Genomic DNA, 19,246 nt, shown 5'->3' with positions numbered 1-19,246 from the left:
GGAGACCTGCCGAGGTTTGGGGACGTTTGGGGAGGCGCCCAAACCTCCCCAAAGGTCGGCAGGTCTGCGCGGAGGAACGGAGACCTGCCGAGGTTTGGGGAGGTTTGGGGAGGCGCCCAAACCTCCCCAAACAGGAACGGAGACCTGCCGAGGTTTGGGGAGGTTTGGGGAGGCGCCCAAACCTCCCCAAAGGTCGGCAGGTCTGCGCGGAGGAACGGAGACCTGCCGAGGTTTGGGGAGGTTTGGGGAGGCGCCCAAAGCTCCCCAAACAGGAACGGAGACCTGCCGAGGTTTGGGGACGTTTGGGGAGGCGCCCAAACCTCCCCAAAGGTCGGCAGGTCTGCGCGGAGGAACGGAGACCTGCCGAGGTTTGGGGACGTTTGGGGAGGCGCCCAAACCTCCCCAAACGTCAGCAGGTCTGCGCGGAGGAACGGAGACCTGCCGAGGTTTGGGGAGGTTTGGGGAGGCGCCCAAACCTCCCCAAAGGTCGGCAGGAGGAACGGAGACCTGCCGACGAGCCGCGGCCACACAGGGTATTCCTGTGTATTCAGGCTTGCAAAATGGCGGATCGAGCCTCTGCTGGCGGCAGAGGCTTGCAGAACGGCGGATCGGCTTATACTCGAGTCAATAACTTTTTCCAGTTTTTGGGGGTGAAATTGGGGGTCTCGGCTTATACTCGAGTCGGCTTATACTCAAGTATATACGGTATATATTTTTTTTAAAAATGATCTGAGTCAGTCGTTGGGACCAGAGGTTTTGTCTTCTGAGCTGGAGCCCATCCACCCAGAGAGAGAGAAAATTCCCCGTGGACAGGGGCTCCGGCTACAAGTCCAAAAGCCCGGAAGATTAAAACCTCTGAGGTCCTGGTGACTGACACATATTGGATCCTGTAATGTCATCCTGGGACAGGTGTATCTTCATTCATGAAAAATGAAAAAAGCAATTGAAAAAGGATCAAGCTGATGCAAGGTAACTGAGCTTTTGTAAACTATTAACTTGCATCTGAAATTCCTTCTCTTTAATTTGCTTCCCTTTCTTCTGCTGTAATGAAAAATATAGAAGGTTAATTGTGCAGTAAAATAAGCCTAGTAAAATAAGAGATAGGACACTGTATCCCCAAAAGTGATCCAAGATATCCAAGTAATGAATGTTTTCTGCATACAAGTAGCTAAAATTAATGTTTGGCATTTTATGCAGGTCACCCAAAAATATCAGCTCCACGAGGCTTCTTCTTACTTGCTTGAAAAGAAAGATGACATTCCTGCTGCCTTCTTAATTATGCTTGAGGTATAAGAGAGCAGAAACTCCACTATGAAATATGGAGGGTATTTTTTCTTTTTATTTAGAAAAAAAATTAATTTGAACCAAAAATTAACATTGGGGATGGGTGATGTTGTCTGCATTAGAAAGCTAAAATTCACTGGATTTACTGTATATCCTAAATTTGAAATAAGCTGCCAAGTTGATTTTTATCTTTAGAAGAAGCTTTATGATTCTTATTTTTATTCATGTCTGATCATAATTTTAAAATTGAAAACAGATGTTTGTAAGCCCTGTGAGATTTATTATGTGTGTAAATGTATGAATTGCCACTTGGTCACTGCAGTTCTTACTGAGAGCATAGTAAATCCTCAGTCAGTGACTGTAATAGATCCTGCCCATTTCAGATGAAAGTGGTGGCCTTTAAATAAAATACCCCATGTGATGCCTCACTTAATGGCTGCTCTCCCCAGTGTGGCCCACTTAGCTTCATAGCCCTCATGTCTGTTAGTTGCATGTCCACTGCTCAGCTGCACTGGACTTTGCTCACTCACCTTCACTGGCTCCATTTGTTGATTTTTACCCTCAAGCCTCCTGCTTGCAAGTCAACTACTCAGCTCTGCTGGGCGAATGGCAGTGAGCAAAGCCAGGGCTGCTGTTCTCCTAACACAACTCATTTTTGCTGGCTCCACCCATGGCATTTGCCCTCAAGCTACTGTTTGCAAATCCACTGCTTAGCTGCTTTGTGCAAACAGCAATGAGTGGAGCCAGCAAAGGTGAGCAAATGGAGCCCAATGCAGCTGAGTAGGGGACTTGGCTTGAAGGTAATGAACCCAAGCATGCCCAGCTCAGCCAGCAAGCATATTGGGGAAGAAGACTATTTGAAGGTAGTATATCTAGTTCTGTTGTACCTCACATATTGCCCTGTACAGAGATATGACCAATTCCTACAGAAATTGAAGAAAATGTGAAAGTGTTAGTGAATGAGAGATGAATAGAATAGGTACTTATGGATAGTTTATAAAATGCCATGTGAATTCAAATAACACAAAATTTATTTTTCGTAGTGGTTACAAACCAAACTTTCAACACTGACTTCTGGAGACAAAAGTAAGCTTCAAAACAGATTTATTTTCTCATGAAGCATGTTCATGTTGAACAATATTCAATTGTTGCATTAAAATATTTGTATTATTCGGTCAGAATCAAGATTAAGCTTTATAGACATTTATTAATTTTTACTTCCCATTTCCAAGGAGCTATTACATGCACACACATTCATTGTTTGTGGGATTAGTACTTTTCCATATAGATTTTAATTGCTTTAAGTTAACTACAAAATAATATCTAATCACTGCTTCTGTCTTAATTCAAGTTTCAGCAGAACTTCCTTTATTAAAAGATATTGAAGGTACCTTAGCAAAAACAATTGCACTTTGCCAGAGGAATTCACACAAATTTAATCAGCAGGAGCGAGAAGTAAGTATTTCCTTATACTCTGGCTTTAAAAATGGGATGCTTTTGTTTCCCATGAAGCCACTTTTTTGTAATATTAAGGTAGACTTGTAGCTATCATCATGTATTTCATCTAGTACTTTCCCACCCATTTTTTGTAAAGTCAAGAATAATATTTCCTGTTGAGATAAGTGCAACCCCAAATCTTTCTGATCTGCTGTTGTTGATAGTCCACATTCTGGATTCAAAAGGAAAGAAACAAAAAAAAATCTGAATTAAGGTAATTCCACTCAATTACCGTAGAAGAGAAAGCTATGTGAGGTCTGTCTGTCTTTTAAATTGCAGGCACATAACGTGTTTTTTTCTGTTACTAGAAACACTTTTTCTTCTATTATCCTATAAAAAGCCCAGAAAAAACTAATTTGTATTTTAATAGGAAATATTGAAAAACTACTGAGCTGTGTCATGCTACACTATATATTCTATAGCAGAATCAACCCCAGGGCACCTTAACATCAGCATGCCTTCCCCTTGTAGACCTAACTCCAAAAGGTGTGCTGTAAATGTGAGCAGTGAAGTTGGCTGGGATAGAGAAATTGTGCAACCAAAATGTCCTGGGTGTGTTATGAAATTCAAGCTGAGAGATTGGGAAATGATGGCGGCAGCAGGCAGCCTCTAAAATAGCTCTCCCAATACAGGAACAATGCATTAGGAGGTGCATTGCATTTATCACTTAGATAAACCGGGCACTTATGTCCTTTTCAGTTTATAGTGGTGTTGGTGCTGCTTTACAACAGGTACAGGCATTGGCATATCCTGGAACAGAAGCAAGATGCTCTGTGTGAAACTGATGGAGGTTATTTTTTGTGCAATTCTGAGATTCCTTTTATTTTTAGGCACTGTGGTTTCCGCTCCTAGAGGCAATGTTGTCACCCCAAAGATCTGCACTGCTACCTCGTTTCTCGGAATGTAAGCATGTTTGTCTCCTTTTTTGTCCCAAGAAAAGATATCCAAGACAAAATGACAAATAACAAAAAGGCTGTGAATTAGTTTTGCTACTTGTGTGTGATAATCAGTAATATATTTTTGAATAACATTTCTTTACTTTTCCTTTTTCTGTGATAAAATCATGAATTTGAGCCTGCAATTACTTGATATGAAGCATAATTTTTGCAACATTTTTCATCAGTAAACTTTCTGGAGCTATCGTTTTTTTCATTTAAATGTATACCATATTGAGTTTATTTATCAAATTTCTACATTATTCATCTCACCTAAGTGATATTTATATTAGTCTACCCTTTGCAAAGGTAATTTGAATTCTGGGAAATCTTTTTGAAAATATCACCAATTTGAAATGCATTTAGCTGAGGCAGGTATATATGAGGGCACTGTATAAAACACTAAAATTAAATGCAAATTTAATTGTAAAGATTTTTAAAAGTACCCAACATCTCACAGGATCGCCATATCCTGCAAAATGTCAGTGTTCTCAAATGAGATTGCTTAAAACTTCAGCATTGTCATGTGAAGTTCCACAAATCTCAGTAGTGAGATCACTGAAAACTCTTATGTAATAATAATAATAATAATAATAATAATAATAATAATAATAATAATAATAATAATAATAATGATGATGATGATGATGATGATGATAATGATAATAATAACTTTATTGTCACTTTTTATTGTTAAATATTTAACATTATTTTTTGTGTTGCATGATCCTGTGAAATTGTGCTATTTGCTGCCAAGAAAACTGCTTACCCCTGAGTTAAGACACTAAAGAGATTCCAATTCAATTATTCACAAAAGGAAAAATTCACTAGCCACATATATCATTCCTATTAATTTTGTTCACCATTGGGACAAAAATAACAAATTGCATTCATTGCTATGAGTTTTATTGTTATATTTGTTCTTTAGATTTGAAGAACTTAACAATGCAAGTATTGAACAATATGACAACATTCATTGCTCTGCCATTAATTTTGCAGAGAATCCTACAGGTGAGTTATGGCAAATAATATTGTTACCTTAAAAATTCTTAATGTGCATTGCAAAGCTGCATTTTATGTTGCATCCTCTTTGGCTTGATTTGAAGCATGATATTGCTTCAAATTCATATTGATATTGGAAACAACATAAATATGCCAGAGCAGTACTGCATACCTTTCGAACATAATGCAGTCCAGTGGTGGGAAAGGTTTTACACTTAGGCAAGAAAACCAAATGCACCATAGAACAGATAGTACCTGACTGCACAGCAGTAACTGTGAGAGGGATCTAGGAGTCCTAGTGGACAGCCACTTAAATATGAGCCAGCAGTGTGCTGCATCAACAGAGATAGCATCAAGGTCACATGAAGTGTTAGTACCGTTTTATGATGCTTTGGTAAGATTACATTTGGAATACTGCATACAGTTTTGGTCACCACGATACAAAAAAGATGTTGAGATTCTAGAAAGAGTGCAGAGAAGAGCAGCAAAAATGATTGGGGGCTAAAACATATGAAGAACGTTTGCAGGAATTGTGTATGTCTGGTGCAATGAAAAGAAGGATGAGGGGAGACATGATAACAGTCTTCCAATATTTGAGGAGCTGTCACAGAAGAGAGGGGATCAATGTATTCTCCAAAGCACCAGGGCAGGATAAGGAGTAACAAATAGAAACTTATCAAGGAGAGATCCAACCTAGAACAAAGGAGAAATTTCCTAACAATGAGAACAATTCATCAGTGGAACAGCTTGCCTCCAGAAGTTATGGGTGCTCCATCACTGGAGGCTTTTAAGAAGAGGTTGGACACAAATGAAGGCAAATATACATGGCCCAGGATAATGTTGCAGGATCCAATCTGGATCGGTCACTGGGACCAGAAGTTTAGTCTTCCGAGCTTTCGGACTCATGCTGGAGCCCATCCTCAGGGAATTTCTCTCTAGCAGAGTATGTGCTTTGGGCTATTCTCTGTGGGGTATTTATGTGGTTCCTGGTTGTGTGTAACTTTTTAGTAGTTGATGGTGGGGGTCGATGGCTGGGTGTTAAGCTGAGCATAGCTGGCTCAGGAATTCTGGGAGTTGAAGTCCACGAGTCATAAAAGAGCCAAGGTTGCCTCCCCCGGTATGGGGTCTCCTGCTAGGGTCGGGGGTTGGATTAGATCCCTTCCAACTCTGGTATTCTGTATTCTGTTTTGCATCTGATTTGGTGAGTAATGTAGTAGAGGAGATTAGATAAATGATTATTTGTACAGCAGGAAAACAAAAACTTAATCAGACATACTTGTACCAGACTGGAATTTTGAGGAAATTATGTAGGCTTTGTAGGAATTAATTTCAGAATTGGTCCAAATGAGAATTTTAATGTAACTAAAATTTTAAATATTGAGACTGAAACTCAGTGTATTTTTAAACATATATTTTGTTTGCATTTTGGCATGATAGAGCACATGTTTCTTGTTTCTGACATATCAGTTTAAAAAGAATATAAATCTGGTGAAATGAAAGACCTCTATGAAGATTTGAAAAGCCAAAGTTCATCTAAATGTGATAACATTGGAAAAAGTAGATGCCTAGCATAAAACAGATTCCTTTATCTATAAAGTATAAGATTACCTTGAATAGCATCTGTGCTGGGGTATGGAAAGGATGAAAGATACTGCTTAATCTCTTCTTTGGAAAGTCAAAGTAATAGGAATAAGCAGGCATATTGCTAAGCACATTGATTGTGCTTAGATTGTAAGCTGCCCTGAGTCTTCGGAGAAGGGCGGGATATAAATGGGATTAAAAATAAAAAAATAAAATAAAAATAAAGTATCTATTTGAAACTGTGTTAGTTGCTTTCTTAACACTTCACCAATGACCACCCTGTGAGTTAAAAAAAAATTGAAGTGTATTTTCCTTATTTTTCTTTTCTATGCTGAACTGAAAAATAAAATAAACAGAACATATTTTAGTAAACTCTGTTTGCCTTTTAGATGTAGTACAAGAATTGTTATTTGTCAGTTTTTTTATCCAATAAAGTTTTCATTTAAAGACGTTGCAAACAGTTTTGTCAAAAGTATTTTGTTTTATTGGAAAACTTTGTACTTGTTACTAAATCAGTGTTCCTGCTGGAAATGAAATTTTAAAAAGGATTTTTATTGCCAGATTTGTGATTAAATAAATCTATTCCAACAAAAGCCTACTGGCTTTCCAGTTTATATTAGCCATATAATTGCTTTGTGGAGTGCTTCAGTTTCCCAGCGTGTGATTTATTATACTGTCTCATGACAACTGGGTAGATAATATATTTGTTAAGTTGCTGTTCATTTGATACTTTGAAGAAATGAAACTCTATGAGCCTAATCTCAGCATCATACAATTTACAATTGTTTTTCTGCAAAGATATCTTTCCAAAAGAGAAGACATATCTGTTATTCTATCCTTTAATTCAGTTTGGTTATAGTGTTAAATTGTCATGTAGCTCTTTCCCCCCCCCCCCCCCCCCCCCGTGTGCATATAACAAAGACCACTTGCATGCAAAAATAACCTTATTAATTAAGGGTGTACAAGTCATAGAAATATGGGTCAGTTAACTCTAGTTATTTTACAGAAGTCTTTTCCTGATCTTTCTGTTTACTTGTTTAATGAAAATATCCAGAAAATAGCACGTGTCATCTTGCTAAAGCATCACTTTTGTTATAGCTGTCAGGTACTGATGAAAATAATTATATTGGCACTTATCTAACATATTAAATGTATTCAACATATGATATACTTGAACACCATACTGTCTGACATGTTTTGAGCCTTATTATATATGTTAACTATCTATTTGCATAAAAAGAGAGGAATTTCCTTATTGCATGGTGGAAACTATAATAACTAGAGTTGCTCAATAGTGAGATGGACAGCACTATTTATTTATTTCATAATTATTAAATAAATTAATTAATAGGAATCATCTGATTGCTGTTTGAATGTTCTGAATGATTGACATCTGATCTGTGATTTTATACTGCATCGTTGCTTTACTTAATGTACGTAAATATGGTATTCTCTTTCAATGCAGAATACACAGAAGGAATAACAAATAATAATCCAGGGAAATTGAAAGCATTAGATAAGAATAAGAAGGAAGCACATCTAAAACTGATGCTTCTCCATGTATACTATACTTGCAAACCATCCTTGTTTCCACCACTTCATACCTTAACTTTTGTTCTTGAAATATCTCATCTCCCCCTTTTTCAGATTCATATGAAAACTCATCTTGACCCATTTTGCCTTTGTTCCTTTATTTGTTTGCAATTCTAGTGTTATTCATCTCTTGCTATAATTCAACCCAACTTGGTGTGCTTCTCTCATTCTGATCACTTACTTTGATATTCAGTCCACGCTCATTCAGTACAATACAGTATCTTGATCTTTGACCATCACAATGTAAAAATTTTAAGCTTATGGAGATAAAAATTGTATCATAAGTAACTTGTTTATAGCCTGTGAGGATATGAGACAGTATGAAAGGAGTATTTAACAGAATTGCTATAAAATAAAAATGACAAGTTATAGGTTAGGTAGAATTACAGTTTAATAATTAGGCATGTGTCAAGCCTCATTTCCATTACCTGGCAGCTATGCTACTTTTTAAAAAGAAAAATCTTAACTGTGCTTGTGAAAAGTTGGAATTGGAAATGCTTCTGCCTTCACACTCTCTCACACATATAATCATGTTCGACGCCATTGTAATAAGCAGCTGTAGCCATTTTCCTTTTGTAATTCTGATTTTAATTTCCCAGTAAGGTTCAAATGATCAGTACAATATCAGACATTTGAATTAATTTCATGCCATTTAAAAATCATTTAGCTGATTTGCTTTCTATTGGGGATTCATTTCACATTCCTCCTAAAAGCTCTTTCCTTTAAATCAAGCTTGATTAATGATGACTTTGTGAATACCTTCAATATTTTCTTGCTAAGTATTTGGAAGTAGTTTGCCCTTTTCTTTTTCCAAGATCTTTTTTTGATGACTTTGAAAAGTCTACAGTCTAGGCTTGAGGTTTTCTAGTAGCTGGCCCTTTGTGGGGCGGTCTGATTTTAATTAGTTTTTACACAGTCAGCAAGGTTTGGCTCAATGCTGCAACCTGCTATGGTGTACCATAATAACCATGATCAAACAATTTTACCACTATGTATTTATTTTTAAAAAAGCTTGAAATGACCTATAAATGCAAAATTATGTCATAAATTTATTAAGCAGCTGTTTCTTTACATTTCTGTCTTCAATTCTCTAGCAAGTCTATGTTTTTCTTTGACATATCCTTTCCAAGAAAGTATCCCCCAAAACTAGTTGGCTATCTAGCAGATAAAAATAGTTTGCTGCATGTCATGGATCAGGTACATGCTGCATTAAGAGCTCAGATTTCCCAGTTGCTCTCCATAATTTATATAGTGTTGCAGCACGATGTACTTTCTGAGTTGCTGCTTTTAAATTATGCATGCTGAAAAAAATAGAGTGGAAAGTATCTATTTAAAACCAGATATGACCCCCCCCATTCTTAAAAAGCTTCATTGCCATTAGAATATGTTCAGGAATTAAAAAATAATGCATTTTTTAAGAAGAAAAAATAACTGTCCCTTTTTTAGAACCTGTTCAAGCAATAAGACCGATTATCTATGTCTTAATACTGCAGCACTAAGTTGTATGTTGAGAGGAGAAGATGCAGCAAAAGACAAGGCATTTTGAAAGCATATGTAGAATATTTGTAGTGTAGATTCCATGTGCATTGCAGACATAATACAAAATGTCATAAAACATTTCCTGTGATGACGCAGTTCAACATGAGCTATTTTCAGCATGAGCCAATACATCTCTGAATGTATCCCAACTTCTAGTGAAGGCAATACATTAGAAGCTCTGTCATTATTGAAGGCATTGAGAAATCAGATAAGGAAATACCTCTGAAATGAAACACACTGTGACATTTCCCTTCTCTGGTAAAGCAAGTTCATAGGAGACTAGAACTGGATGAGGCTGTTGGCAGGCCCAGAGAATGGGAGAGAGGCTTTTGGAGGAGTTGGTGGTGGTGGCAGCTGGCAGCGTGCTCCAGAGGCGAAAAGAAGCAAGGCCCCTTTAAGGAAAAGGTGGAAGAGACAGGATCAGAAAAAGGGAAGGAGGTGAGGTTGTCATACAGGAATGCAAGCTAATTTGAGGGCTAATCCACATGGAGCTCTGTTTCCATCTGTCCTGTTTGCCATTGTTTGTTCCCTAGAGACTAAAATGGAAGATCTGTAATTTGACCTGGCCACAAACAAGGAGTGTATATTGGAGGTGGTGACCCTTTGAGAGCTGCATGCAACGAAACTTCATTTTGATGTATGCCGACTGGTGTACATTCAAAGTGACAATAAAGTTATTGTATGATATGTGTGATATGATATGATAGAAACCCCCCAAAGTAAGTTTCGACACTGTTCTTCTACAGCAGAATTAATTCAAAGTGACCTTGTGCAGGATCTTAAACATTCTGATGGGATATTATTTTTGTTACTGTGTTCTAAGAAAACCTTTACTAGCAGAAAACCACGTGCATATCCATGAAGGGAGATTTAATCTCCTTTCACAAAAACCTCCCGTTTTGAATTTGTCTCCTGCAGATTTATGAACATAGAAATATTTTTGTTGAAAACCTGAACTCCCTTTAGAAATTATAGCTCTGTTTATTTCTTAGATTCTGTCAGTTTTATTGGATAAGAGACATGAGATACATTGTAATGTAATTAGAGGAAAATATTTAACAGTCAAGCTTTCTTTTTTATCTGTTTTTATTAATGTTGATTTGTTTAACCTTCTAATAACTTTCACACAGGATCCAGTATATGGAAGAGGAAAACTTGGAGAAATTCAGAGTCTTGTGCTGGGTATGCTAGACAGCTTTAACTATGAGCAGGTAAGTACAATGTGGGATTTTTTTCTTGTTGATTAAAATTGCCATTGTCCAAGATTTAGAGTTTGTAAATCTTCTTTGTTCCTTATCAGTTTCTAAGAGCTTTAACCAAGAAAACTTTAGCAAGCTAAAACCATTGTATTAACTTGTCACTTTATATTGTATAGTCTGTTTGCTTTCTATAACATACAAGGTTTTTTTCTGCACAAATTTGTCCCGTTTCATGCACAAAGATTGCATACATTTGGAGCTGCAATTCCTTCCAATACATACCTTACTTGGAAAAGTGCAGTGTAAAATTTAGCAACATAACTACATTCAGATGAATATACTCATTAAGTGTAAATTAGGCTAATTCATAATTCATAATTATGTGAATTCTGTCTTGATTCTTCCTGGACACCAATTAAGCAGATCACCACATATTTGAAGTTCCATATGGTAAATGGCTGTACCATCAAGTATGTGCCTGTACCCAGTGCTGATCCTGGGTCTTGATGTGAGCATGAATAAGGGCAATTACCTGGTTGTTCACATTAAATAACTTGAAGGTAAACTGAGGAAATATCTTTTGCCAGCATCATCTTTGATGAAGTGAACTCTGACTTTGCCTACCATCTTTTGTTTATCAATACAGACAGAATAACAAATAGAGTTAGATTGCATTCATAAGGTTTAGTTTTTCAGAATTCAGTTCTACTTCCACTGTATCTCCCTTTTTGTAAATGAGCTGTGTAGTTAGATTTTTAAAAGCAAAAATAAGAGTGTAGAAAAGCAAGGCACCATTATTTCTCTCAAACCCTAGTTGGCTGTTCGCCACTTATAGCAAGGTTATATTCAGCTGAATATTTTGTCCTTGCCATTAAATTGGGATTTGAAAAGCTGTCCTTGAAAATATGAAATTCATTAAACTTTAATAGGTGATTTAAATAGTCTGTAAGCATTCAGTTCCTAAATGCAGCTTCCTGAATCTTGACTAATTTTTGTATTGCTTCACAGTGGGGTTCAGTATCTTTTTATCTAAGTACAATTTTTTATTATTTCCAAACCTGGTGGTGAAAATTGATTTAAGGTAAAAAGTTTTAGAATTGTACACTGTAATCCATTACACAAATAAGATGATATTTGTTTATGTTTATCTACTTAAAAACAATGTATGGGTTTTATTATCAGCTGAAATATTTAATCAGTGAAAGACTGTTTTTCATCTAGTAATAATTGGCCTTGGACATGTTTATGATTTTTTTTTTGAGAGAGGATTTGTATCTCCCTTGAATGGAATGGATGAAGTTGAACAAACCTTTCATGAATCCCCTTTAAAAATCTGCCAGTTGCCCCTCTTTTTCTTTCCAGATCACCTCTCTTGCTCTTCTTTCCTCCTCTCCAACACTCAGTGGTTCTTAGTCTTTATCTTCACTTATCAGGCTTAAAGTAGTCTGGGTACAATCAGCTACAGCCTCTTCAATTCCTTAAGAAGGATGAAGCTATTCATTTATAGGAAAAAGTTGTTCGCTTACCTTCATACCTAAGCTTTGATTATATATGTTTTATTCTTACACTGGTCTGAAATTTAGGAATTGACTTCAGATTCCACCAATTGCATTGAGGCTAAATAGAAATTGTAAAAGAGTACCATTTAGGAGGAAGTTTGTCAGTTCTACCAACAGAGATATAAATTATAGTAAATGAAACTGATCTGTTCTGTATGTGTGTAAGAAATTATCACTAGAGATTTCTTGCCCAATACTGTGGCAATTATATCTTTTCAGTCTTCCCTTTGTTTCTTTATATTTTTGCCTTATCATCAATCATCCCAAAAGTACAGTACGTGCGCAGTCGCCTCGTACAAGAAAGCTAATCCTGTGTGTCAGCCATCATGAACATCAGGATTCAAAAAAACATAAGTAGATGTTTTTGAGGAGAAGAGTTTCTAAAGCTACCTGAATCTGGTTTTACTGTATTATAGATAGTAAATAATATAGATGTTTAATATCATATACTGCAGAGGCCCCCAACCTTTTGGGCACCAGGGAACAGTTCCATGGAGAGAGGTTTTTCGTGGATGAGAGGGGACATGGTTTCTTGTGCTGCCTGCATCCCATGGATGGGGCTTCGTGTGTTTGTGCAGACTGGTTTCTGACATGCCACAGACTGGTGCCAGTCCACGACCGGGGGTTAGGGGCCCCGTAATATACTGCGTTTCTTCAAAACAGGAAATAAATTAGAATGAACTGTGTATAGTTATGGGAATTCCATCACTGGAGCTCCATCACTGTTGTTTCAGCCAACAACAGCCAACAGCTGGCCATCAACACCCCAATCAACAACTAAAAAGCACACACAACCAGGCACCACATAAATGCTATGCACAGAATATCCCAAAACACACATTCTGGTGAGAGAGATGTTCCCGGAGAATGGGCTGCAGCATGAGTCTGAAAGTTCAGAAGACTAAACCTCTGGTCCCGGTGGCTGATCTAGATTGGGTGCTGCAGCATTTGTGTCAGGTCCCCAAAGAAATGCATTTTAACCCTATGCCTATTTTCTATTTCTGTAGCCTTTCTTTATGATCTGCCATTCTGTTGGGAGGGGGAAGCTTTGGGATTGCTTTGCACTGTCTGCTATGATGCCCTTCCCCCAGGTGATGGAGTGTCTCTCCCTTATCTGAGAGACGGTTTGCGCCTGGAGCCAGAAGAAATTGAAAGTGAGAAAGACCTTGAGGAGCCTGCCAAAAAGACCAGTTACCAAAACAATATGCCACTTGTGGATTGGCTGGGATTCAAACGGAACACTAGGACAATGGGGGGGAGGAGTATTGAATGTTGCTTTTAACATACTGCTTCACGGGGTTTTTCTTTCAGACCTCGCCTTGATTCCCTGCTGTCACTAGCCCCTAATAAAAGTTCCTTTTGAGACAATGCCCGTTTGGGAAACTAGTTGTATTTGAATTCATCCATACTAAATAGAATTAACACATTAAATATTTTTTTAATGTTTATTTGCCAAATTTATATGGTCATCCATTTCACAAACAGGTGACTCTGGACAGCATACAAAAGAGCTAAAACAAAAAAGCTAAAACTAATAAATATACTGCTCAAAAAATCAAGGGAACACTTAAACAATACAATGTACTGTATTTAATAGTAGGATGTCTTATTTTCTGTTCCCTTTATTTTTTTGAGCAGTATATATATAAAACAAATGTTATTATATTTTGGTGCATAGTCAGTCAGATGTTTAGACTGGTTCTGGCATTTTTATCCACCTATGAAGTCCTTCTCAAGGACCTGGGATAGACAGATATTATTCTTTGATGGTGTTAAAGGTACAGTTGCAGAATATAAGCTGTTATGAGTAAATCTGCCCTTTGTATTTGACCGATGATTTTTTTCAATGCTGATGATATTCAAGTAGTGTTCCAGAGTTTTGGAATCACACCAAAAGTGCCTGTTATAGTTAGTACTAGTCACAGATGTCCTACTTTTATTTGGAGATCTTTTTATGTTTTTCTCCAGTTCTTTCTCTGGGGTATTATATCACAGGTGCTTGTCTGTTTGAATTTCAAAGTCCCAGACCACTTTAAATTTCTTCATGCACTCATGCACTCGTGACCTCCCGTTTGGACTACTGCAATGCTCTCTACATGGGGCTGCCCTTGAGGACTACTTGGAGGCTCCAGCTGGTGCAGAATGCAGCCGCGCGAGTGGTGGTGGGGGCTTCCCGATACTCCCATGTAACACCTCTACTCCATGAGCTGCATTGGCTTCCGGTTGTCCTCCGGGTAAGATTCAAGGTGCTGGTTACGACCTATAAAGCCCTAAATGGCATGGGTCCGGGTTACTTACGGGAGCATCTGCTGCCGGCATCAACTTCCCTTCATCCAGTGCGCTCCCACAGAGAGGGCCTCCTTAGGGTGCCGTCGGTCAAAGAGTGTCGACTGGCAGCCCCCAGGGGGAGGGCGTTCTCTGTGGGCGCGCCAGACCTTTGGAACCGTTTACCGGTGGAGCTCCGGATGGCTCCCGACCTTCGCTCCTTCCGACGTGACCTAAAAACATATTTATTTGAACAAGCCGGCCTGGTCTGATGGGTTTAGGGGTATTTTAACATTTTGTATTAATCTATTTAATTGGGCTACTGTATTTAATATTTCTTTTAATTTTTATATATTGTATTTTATTGTATTGCCCTGTACACCACCCTGAGTCCTTCAGGAGAAGGGCGGTATAAAAATTAAATTATTATGATTATGATTATGATTATTATTTTGTATTACTTTATCTATTTTATGATCCCACCAGTTTTTGTGTGCAGGCAAATTTATTTATTTATTTATTTTAATTCCATTTATATCCCGCCCTTCTCCGAAGACTCAGGGCGGCTTACAAGCTTAGCAGTAGCCTTCATTCTATGTATATGCCTGCTTATTAGGGCTTTCACACACACCCCAAGCGGCATTATTACAAAGTCAGCTAAATTGCCCCCAACAATCTGGGTCCTCATTTTACCTACCTCGGAAGGATGGAAGGCTGAGTCAACCTTGAGCCTGGTGGGATGCGAACCTGCACTAATTGCAGGCAGCTGGTGTTACTTAAGGAGGCATTAGCCCACTGCTCCACCAAGGAGTATTTCTTGCAGAGATTTCAATGCACTATTGTTAATACTTCGCCATGCTATTGTTTGTATTCTGAGTTCTTCTTGCAGCAGCTAACTAGTTGGACCACAGTTTGTTCAGCTTCTTTGCAGAGGCAGCACTTGCTGTCTGTTGCTGTCTTCTCATTTCTGGTTTTGTCTGCATTAGTTCTTAAGGCCTTGTGTGGCCAGAATTAGCCCTTCTATCTTTTTCTTTGGCTTTCCTTCTCTTAGCCATTGCCAGGTCTTATTATCTGATTGACCTGCTATTTTTTAATGTATTGGTCATGTAATACTTTCGCTTGTCATGTCCCTTTTCTAATCTTAATTTGGTCTTTCTTGTAGGCTAGTTTGATCTCTTCAGTACTCAGTAAGCCTTCCTGGTATATCAGCTTCAGTGCATCTTCTTCACTGTCCTTCAGATATTCTTCCATTGCCCTTTTTTTCTTCTTCCATTGTTTGGTGTACTTGCAACATTCTATGTCCACCTATTTTCTTGGCAGTAGAGTCTGTCAACATCATTGTGTGGATGAAGGGCATGATTCATTTGCTATTATTTTTCTGGTCTTCTCATCTAGGGCTTTTATTTCTGGTTCAGTCCAGACCACAATTCCAGATGTATACCTAACGACAGGAATTGCCTGGGTGTCAATTGCCTCAAATGATATTTCCTTCACTAAGTTTGGATTTTAAGATCTTCACCTTTACAATGTATTTACTTCTAACCTTTTTGACTTCAGCATGTTTGATCTTGTGAGTTTGAAGGTTCTCAGATATTTGTAATGATGCTGTTATTTCCATAGGGCATCTTGATTCCCTCAACTATCACTATGTTCCCATTGAATGTATCCAATCCAAATTCCTTTGCAATGTCTTGGCTGCATATTTGAACAGTGTTGATTAGCGATCCCATTTCAAGTGGTGATTTTCCATACAGCTTCAAATTATCTATTTAAAGATGGTGGAATAGTTTGGCAGATATTTTTGATGTTTGATAGCATGGCCTGACTTGTTCAGTATTGTTGACAAGGGAATCAGTGCAATACCAACAGTAATAGTAGAAATAGTGACAGTGAGTTTCCTTGAAAGATTCCTCTCTTGATATTAACTTCTCCTACCCTAGACCAGCAATTGTATCTTCCATTGTGCCATTGATTTTTGCACTGAAAGTTTCTGATGTTTCTGATGTTATTTCTAGGAACTTGTTTATCCAATCATGTAGTAGAGAGTTGAATGTCTTTTTGTAATAAATCCAAGCTACATTCAAGTTGATCTTTCCTTCTCTTGCAGTATTCCAAAATCACCTTGTCAATTAAGAGCTGGTCTTTTGTCTTTCTGCTGTTTAGGCAGTTTCCTTTCTGTTGAAGTGGAAAGTGCTTATTTTCAACTAGATGCTGTTGAATTGTATCAGCTACCACAGGGGTGTCAAACTGCCAGCCCACGGGCCGGTTTCATATTGAAGCCACGCCCACCACATTGCCAGCAATGCAAAAGAGTCACGATATGTCGAGACACATCACGTGACGTAGTGAGTTTGACACCCATGAGCTACCACAACAGTTAGCAATCTGAAAGTCATTGGTAAGCAGATAACTAGCCTGCAGTTGTCTGGTGCTGCCCTTTTGCTGGATCTTTCATTATCAGGTAAATTTTGCCAGATGTTAACCAATTTTCAGTTTTGCCTCTTTGAGGTATGTTGTTAAATTACTTGGCAATGAGTGGGCGTAGATCTGTCAGATGTTTCAACCAAAAACCATGCAATTCATCTTCATCTGGTAATGGCCAATTATTGATTTTCCTTTCCCTTTTATCACCATTTCTGCTATTATTACAAGTTCTTTCATTCAGCTTCTTTTTTATTTTTATCCACATCCTTTACCCAAGCTGATTTTTTGTTGTATTTGTTTGGATTGTCTAATAGTTGCACTCACTGATTCAATGCAGTGTCTCCATTGGTGGATGTTAAAAACCATTCTGATTCAACTGAAATTGGGAGATTTTGCCTTTAGTGTGCAATTCCAGCTTCATATCTATACAAATCCTTCCATTCCCTACCTTCCAATCAGAGTTGAAGAAGCTTAGTGGATGAGAAGTGAAAAGACTTCAAAGAAAAATAAAGTCCAGTTGCCTCTTGAAAAAGCACCTTTGGGACATATCTACTGATCTTTTCGGCTGTAATGGTTATCTGTTTTTTTTATTATTTCCAGTGCTTCCTTAATCTTCCTTGTTTCTAAGAGATTTTTCTTGATCAGGTATTCTTTGGTCTTCTTGTTCTTCAGCTTCTTTTATTTCAGTGTCAAAATATAGATCCCTAGTCAAAGGGACTCACAGCATGTCCTCTGTGCTGAATCTTGAGGGATGAGCAGATGTAATGTTTCCTACGTAATTATTGGAGGGGGGATTTCAAGTGCTGTAGAAATAATTAACTAAAATGGAAAAATAAATAAATCAGAAAGCACTTTGTTAAAGTTGGCTCTTTTGAACTTTAATTTAAACATTGGTTGGATTGTTTTCTATTACTAGTGTTTGCATTATATTAAATTCCAGTATGATGTGGCCACTTTCACCCAAGGTTCTGACAATTTCGACTCCCTCTATCACTTCTTCTCTATTTGTAAGGATTAAATCCAGTATAGCTTTATGTCTAGTTCCCTCCTCCACCTTTTGGGTGACAAAGTTGTCGGCTAGGTTGTTTAGGAATTAAGATGTGTAATTTCTGTCTTGCATTAATATTCACAAGGAGATACTTTTCTACATGCAAAATGTATATAATGTGGCTACAACTTAAATGATTTCTACATTATTCTTTTCCTTGCTAGACCCTTTTGGAGACAACAACAAGCTTACTTAACCACGATCTCCACTGGTCTTTACGTAATTTGAAAGCATCTATGACTAGAGGGCTCAATCCCAAACAAGATTATTGCTGTATTTGTTTGCAACAATACAAAAGAAGGCAACAGACAGGCGACCAAATTATAGTCTTCAGGTAAGTCTAGATTAGTGAATAGGTTCAACAATGAGTGGGTTTGCAAGGGAGAATTTGAAGACTTCTGGAGAGCTCAGATTTATTAATTAATGAATAAGATAAGGAATTTTAATACTGAGCACACAGTGTTCTATTGCTATATCACTAATAATTTGATGTATGTATATGTCACCTTTTTGATCACTGTCCAAACTATAGCCTTACTACTAATAAAATAATAATAAAATAAATGAGACTTGGTGCTGTCTGATGTAGCAAGCAATAAATGTAGAAAGAAGGTTTCTTAAGAGTGCATTCCATTGAATATGTATGTAGTAGGAAGTTGCATGGAATTTTGAATAAGGAACCATAACATTTCACTGTTAATGTCTAAAAATGGCTTAAATATTAAGATATTTTTAGAAGTATAATATTTGTTGTAAAAAAATTAGATTTGATTATACATTTTAAGATGTTGGTTTTCAGGTTTATGTTTGTTATGTATGCATACAATGTAATATATATTATCTATTTTTATAACAGTTGTGGCCATTTGTACCATTCTCTTTGTCTGCTAAGTAAAGAGTGTGGCACTGAAACAAAAGGACAGATGAGGTGGACTTGCTTTAAATGCAGTGCAAGTCATAAAGGAGAGAAAGTAAGTTTGACTTCCTTGGAGACAAAGAAAAGAACTCCGGTATCACTTGCTCAGGTAAGACTTGAAGAAGTGACCCATTCTTAAAAGGTTGATATGCTGACTGATTGATTGACTTAGTCTGCCTCTTGAAACTAACTAGACTTTAGATAGTTTTTAAAAGTTACAATAAAAATAATTATTAATCAAAATAGCCACAAAAGTAAATGATTAAATTATGTATTTATGGAAAATAGCATTTTGGGGTACAGATAATTGCCCAAACATCCATATATACTACATCAGTAGGGGGACAATCTATATTTCAGGAGATAAGCTATTCCAGAGGAGGGGAGCTGATGCAACATTAGTC

General features: G+C 37.5%; 1 protein-coding gene across 4 annotated transcripts in view; it reads left to right on the top strand.

The window, feature by feature from the left end:
* VPS8 (VPS8 subunit of CORVET complex) overlaps positions 1–19,246 on the top strand; it is a 99,796-nt gene that overhangs the window by 68,380 nt on the left and 12,170 nt on the right. For all 4 annotated transcript variants that reach the window (XM_083363712.1, XM_083363713.1, XM_083363710.1 and 1 more), the window contains exons 37-44: positions 1,198–1,287; positions 2,328–2,370; positions 2,636–2,739; positions 3,612–3,684; positions 4,645–4,727; positions 10,562–10,642; positions 18,091–18,260; positions 18,783–18,951. In XM_083363712.1, coding sequence (XP_083219838.1) covers positions 1,198–1,287; positions 2,328–2,370; positions 2,636–2,739; positions 3,612–3,684; positions 4,645–4,727; positions 10,562–10,642; positions 18,091–18,260; positions 18,783–18,951 — 813 coding nt within the window. The remainder of the gene's footprint in view (positions 1–1,197; positions 1,288–2,327; positions 2,371–2,635; positions 2,740–3,611; positions 3,685–4,644; positions 4,728–10,561; positions 10,643–18,090; positions 18,261–18,782; positions 18,952–19,246) is intronic.

The sequence above is a fragment of the Vipera ursinii genome (genome assembly GCF_947247035.1).
Source record: "Vipera ursinii genome assembly, chromosome: 5".
Classification (NCBI taxonomy): domain Eukaryota; kingdom Metazoa; phylum Chordata; class Lepidosauria; order Squamata; family Viperidae; genus Vipera; species Vipera ursinii.
The sequence above is the reverse complement of the archived record's forward strand: the minus strand, read 5'-3'. Positions and strand labels throughout refer to the sequence as shown.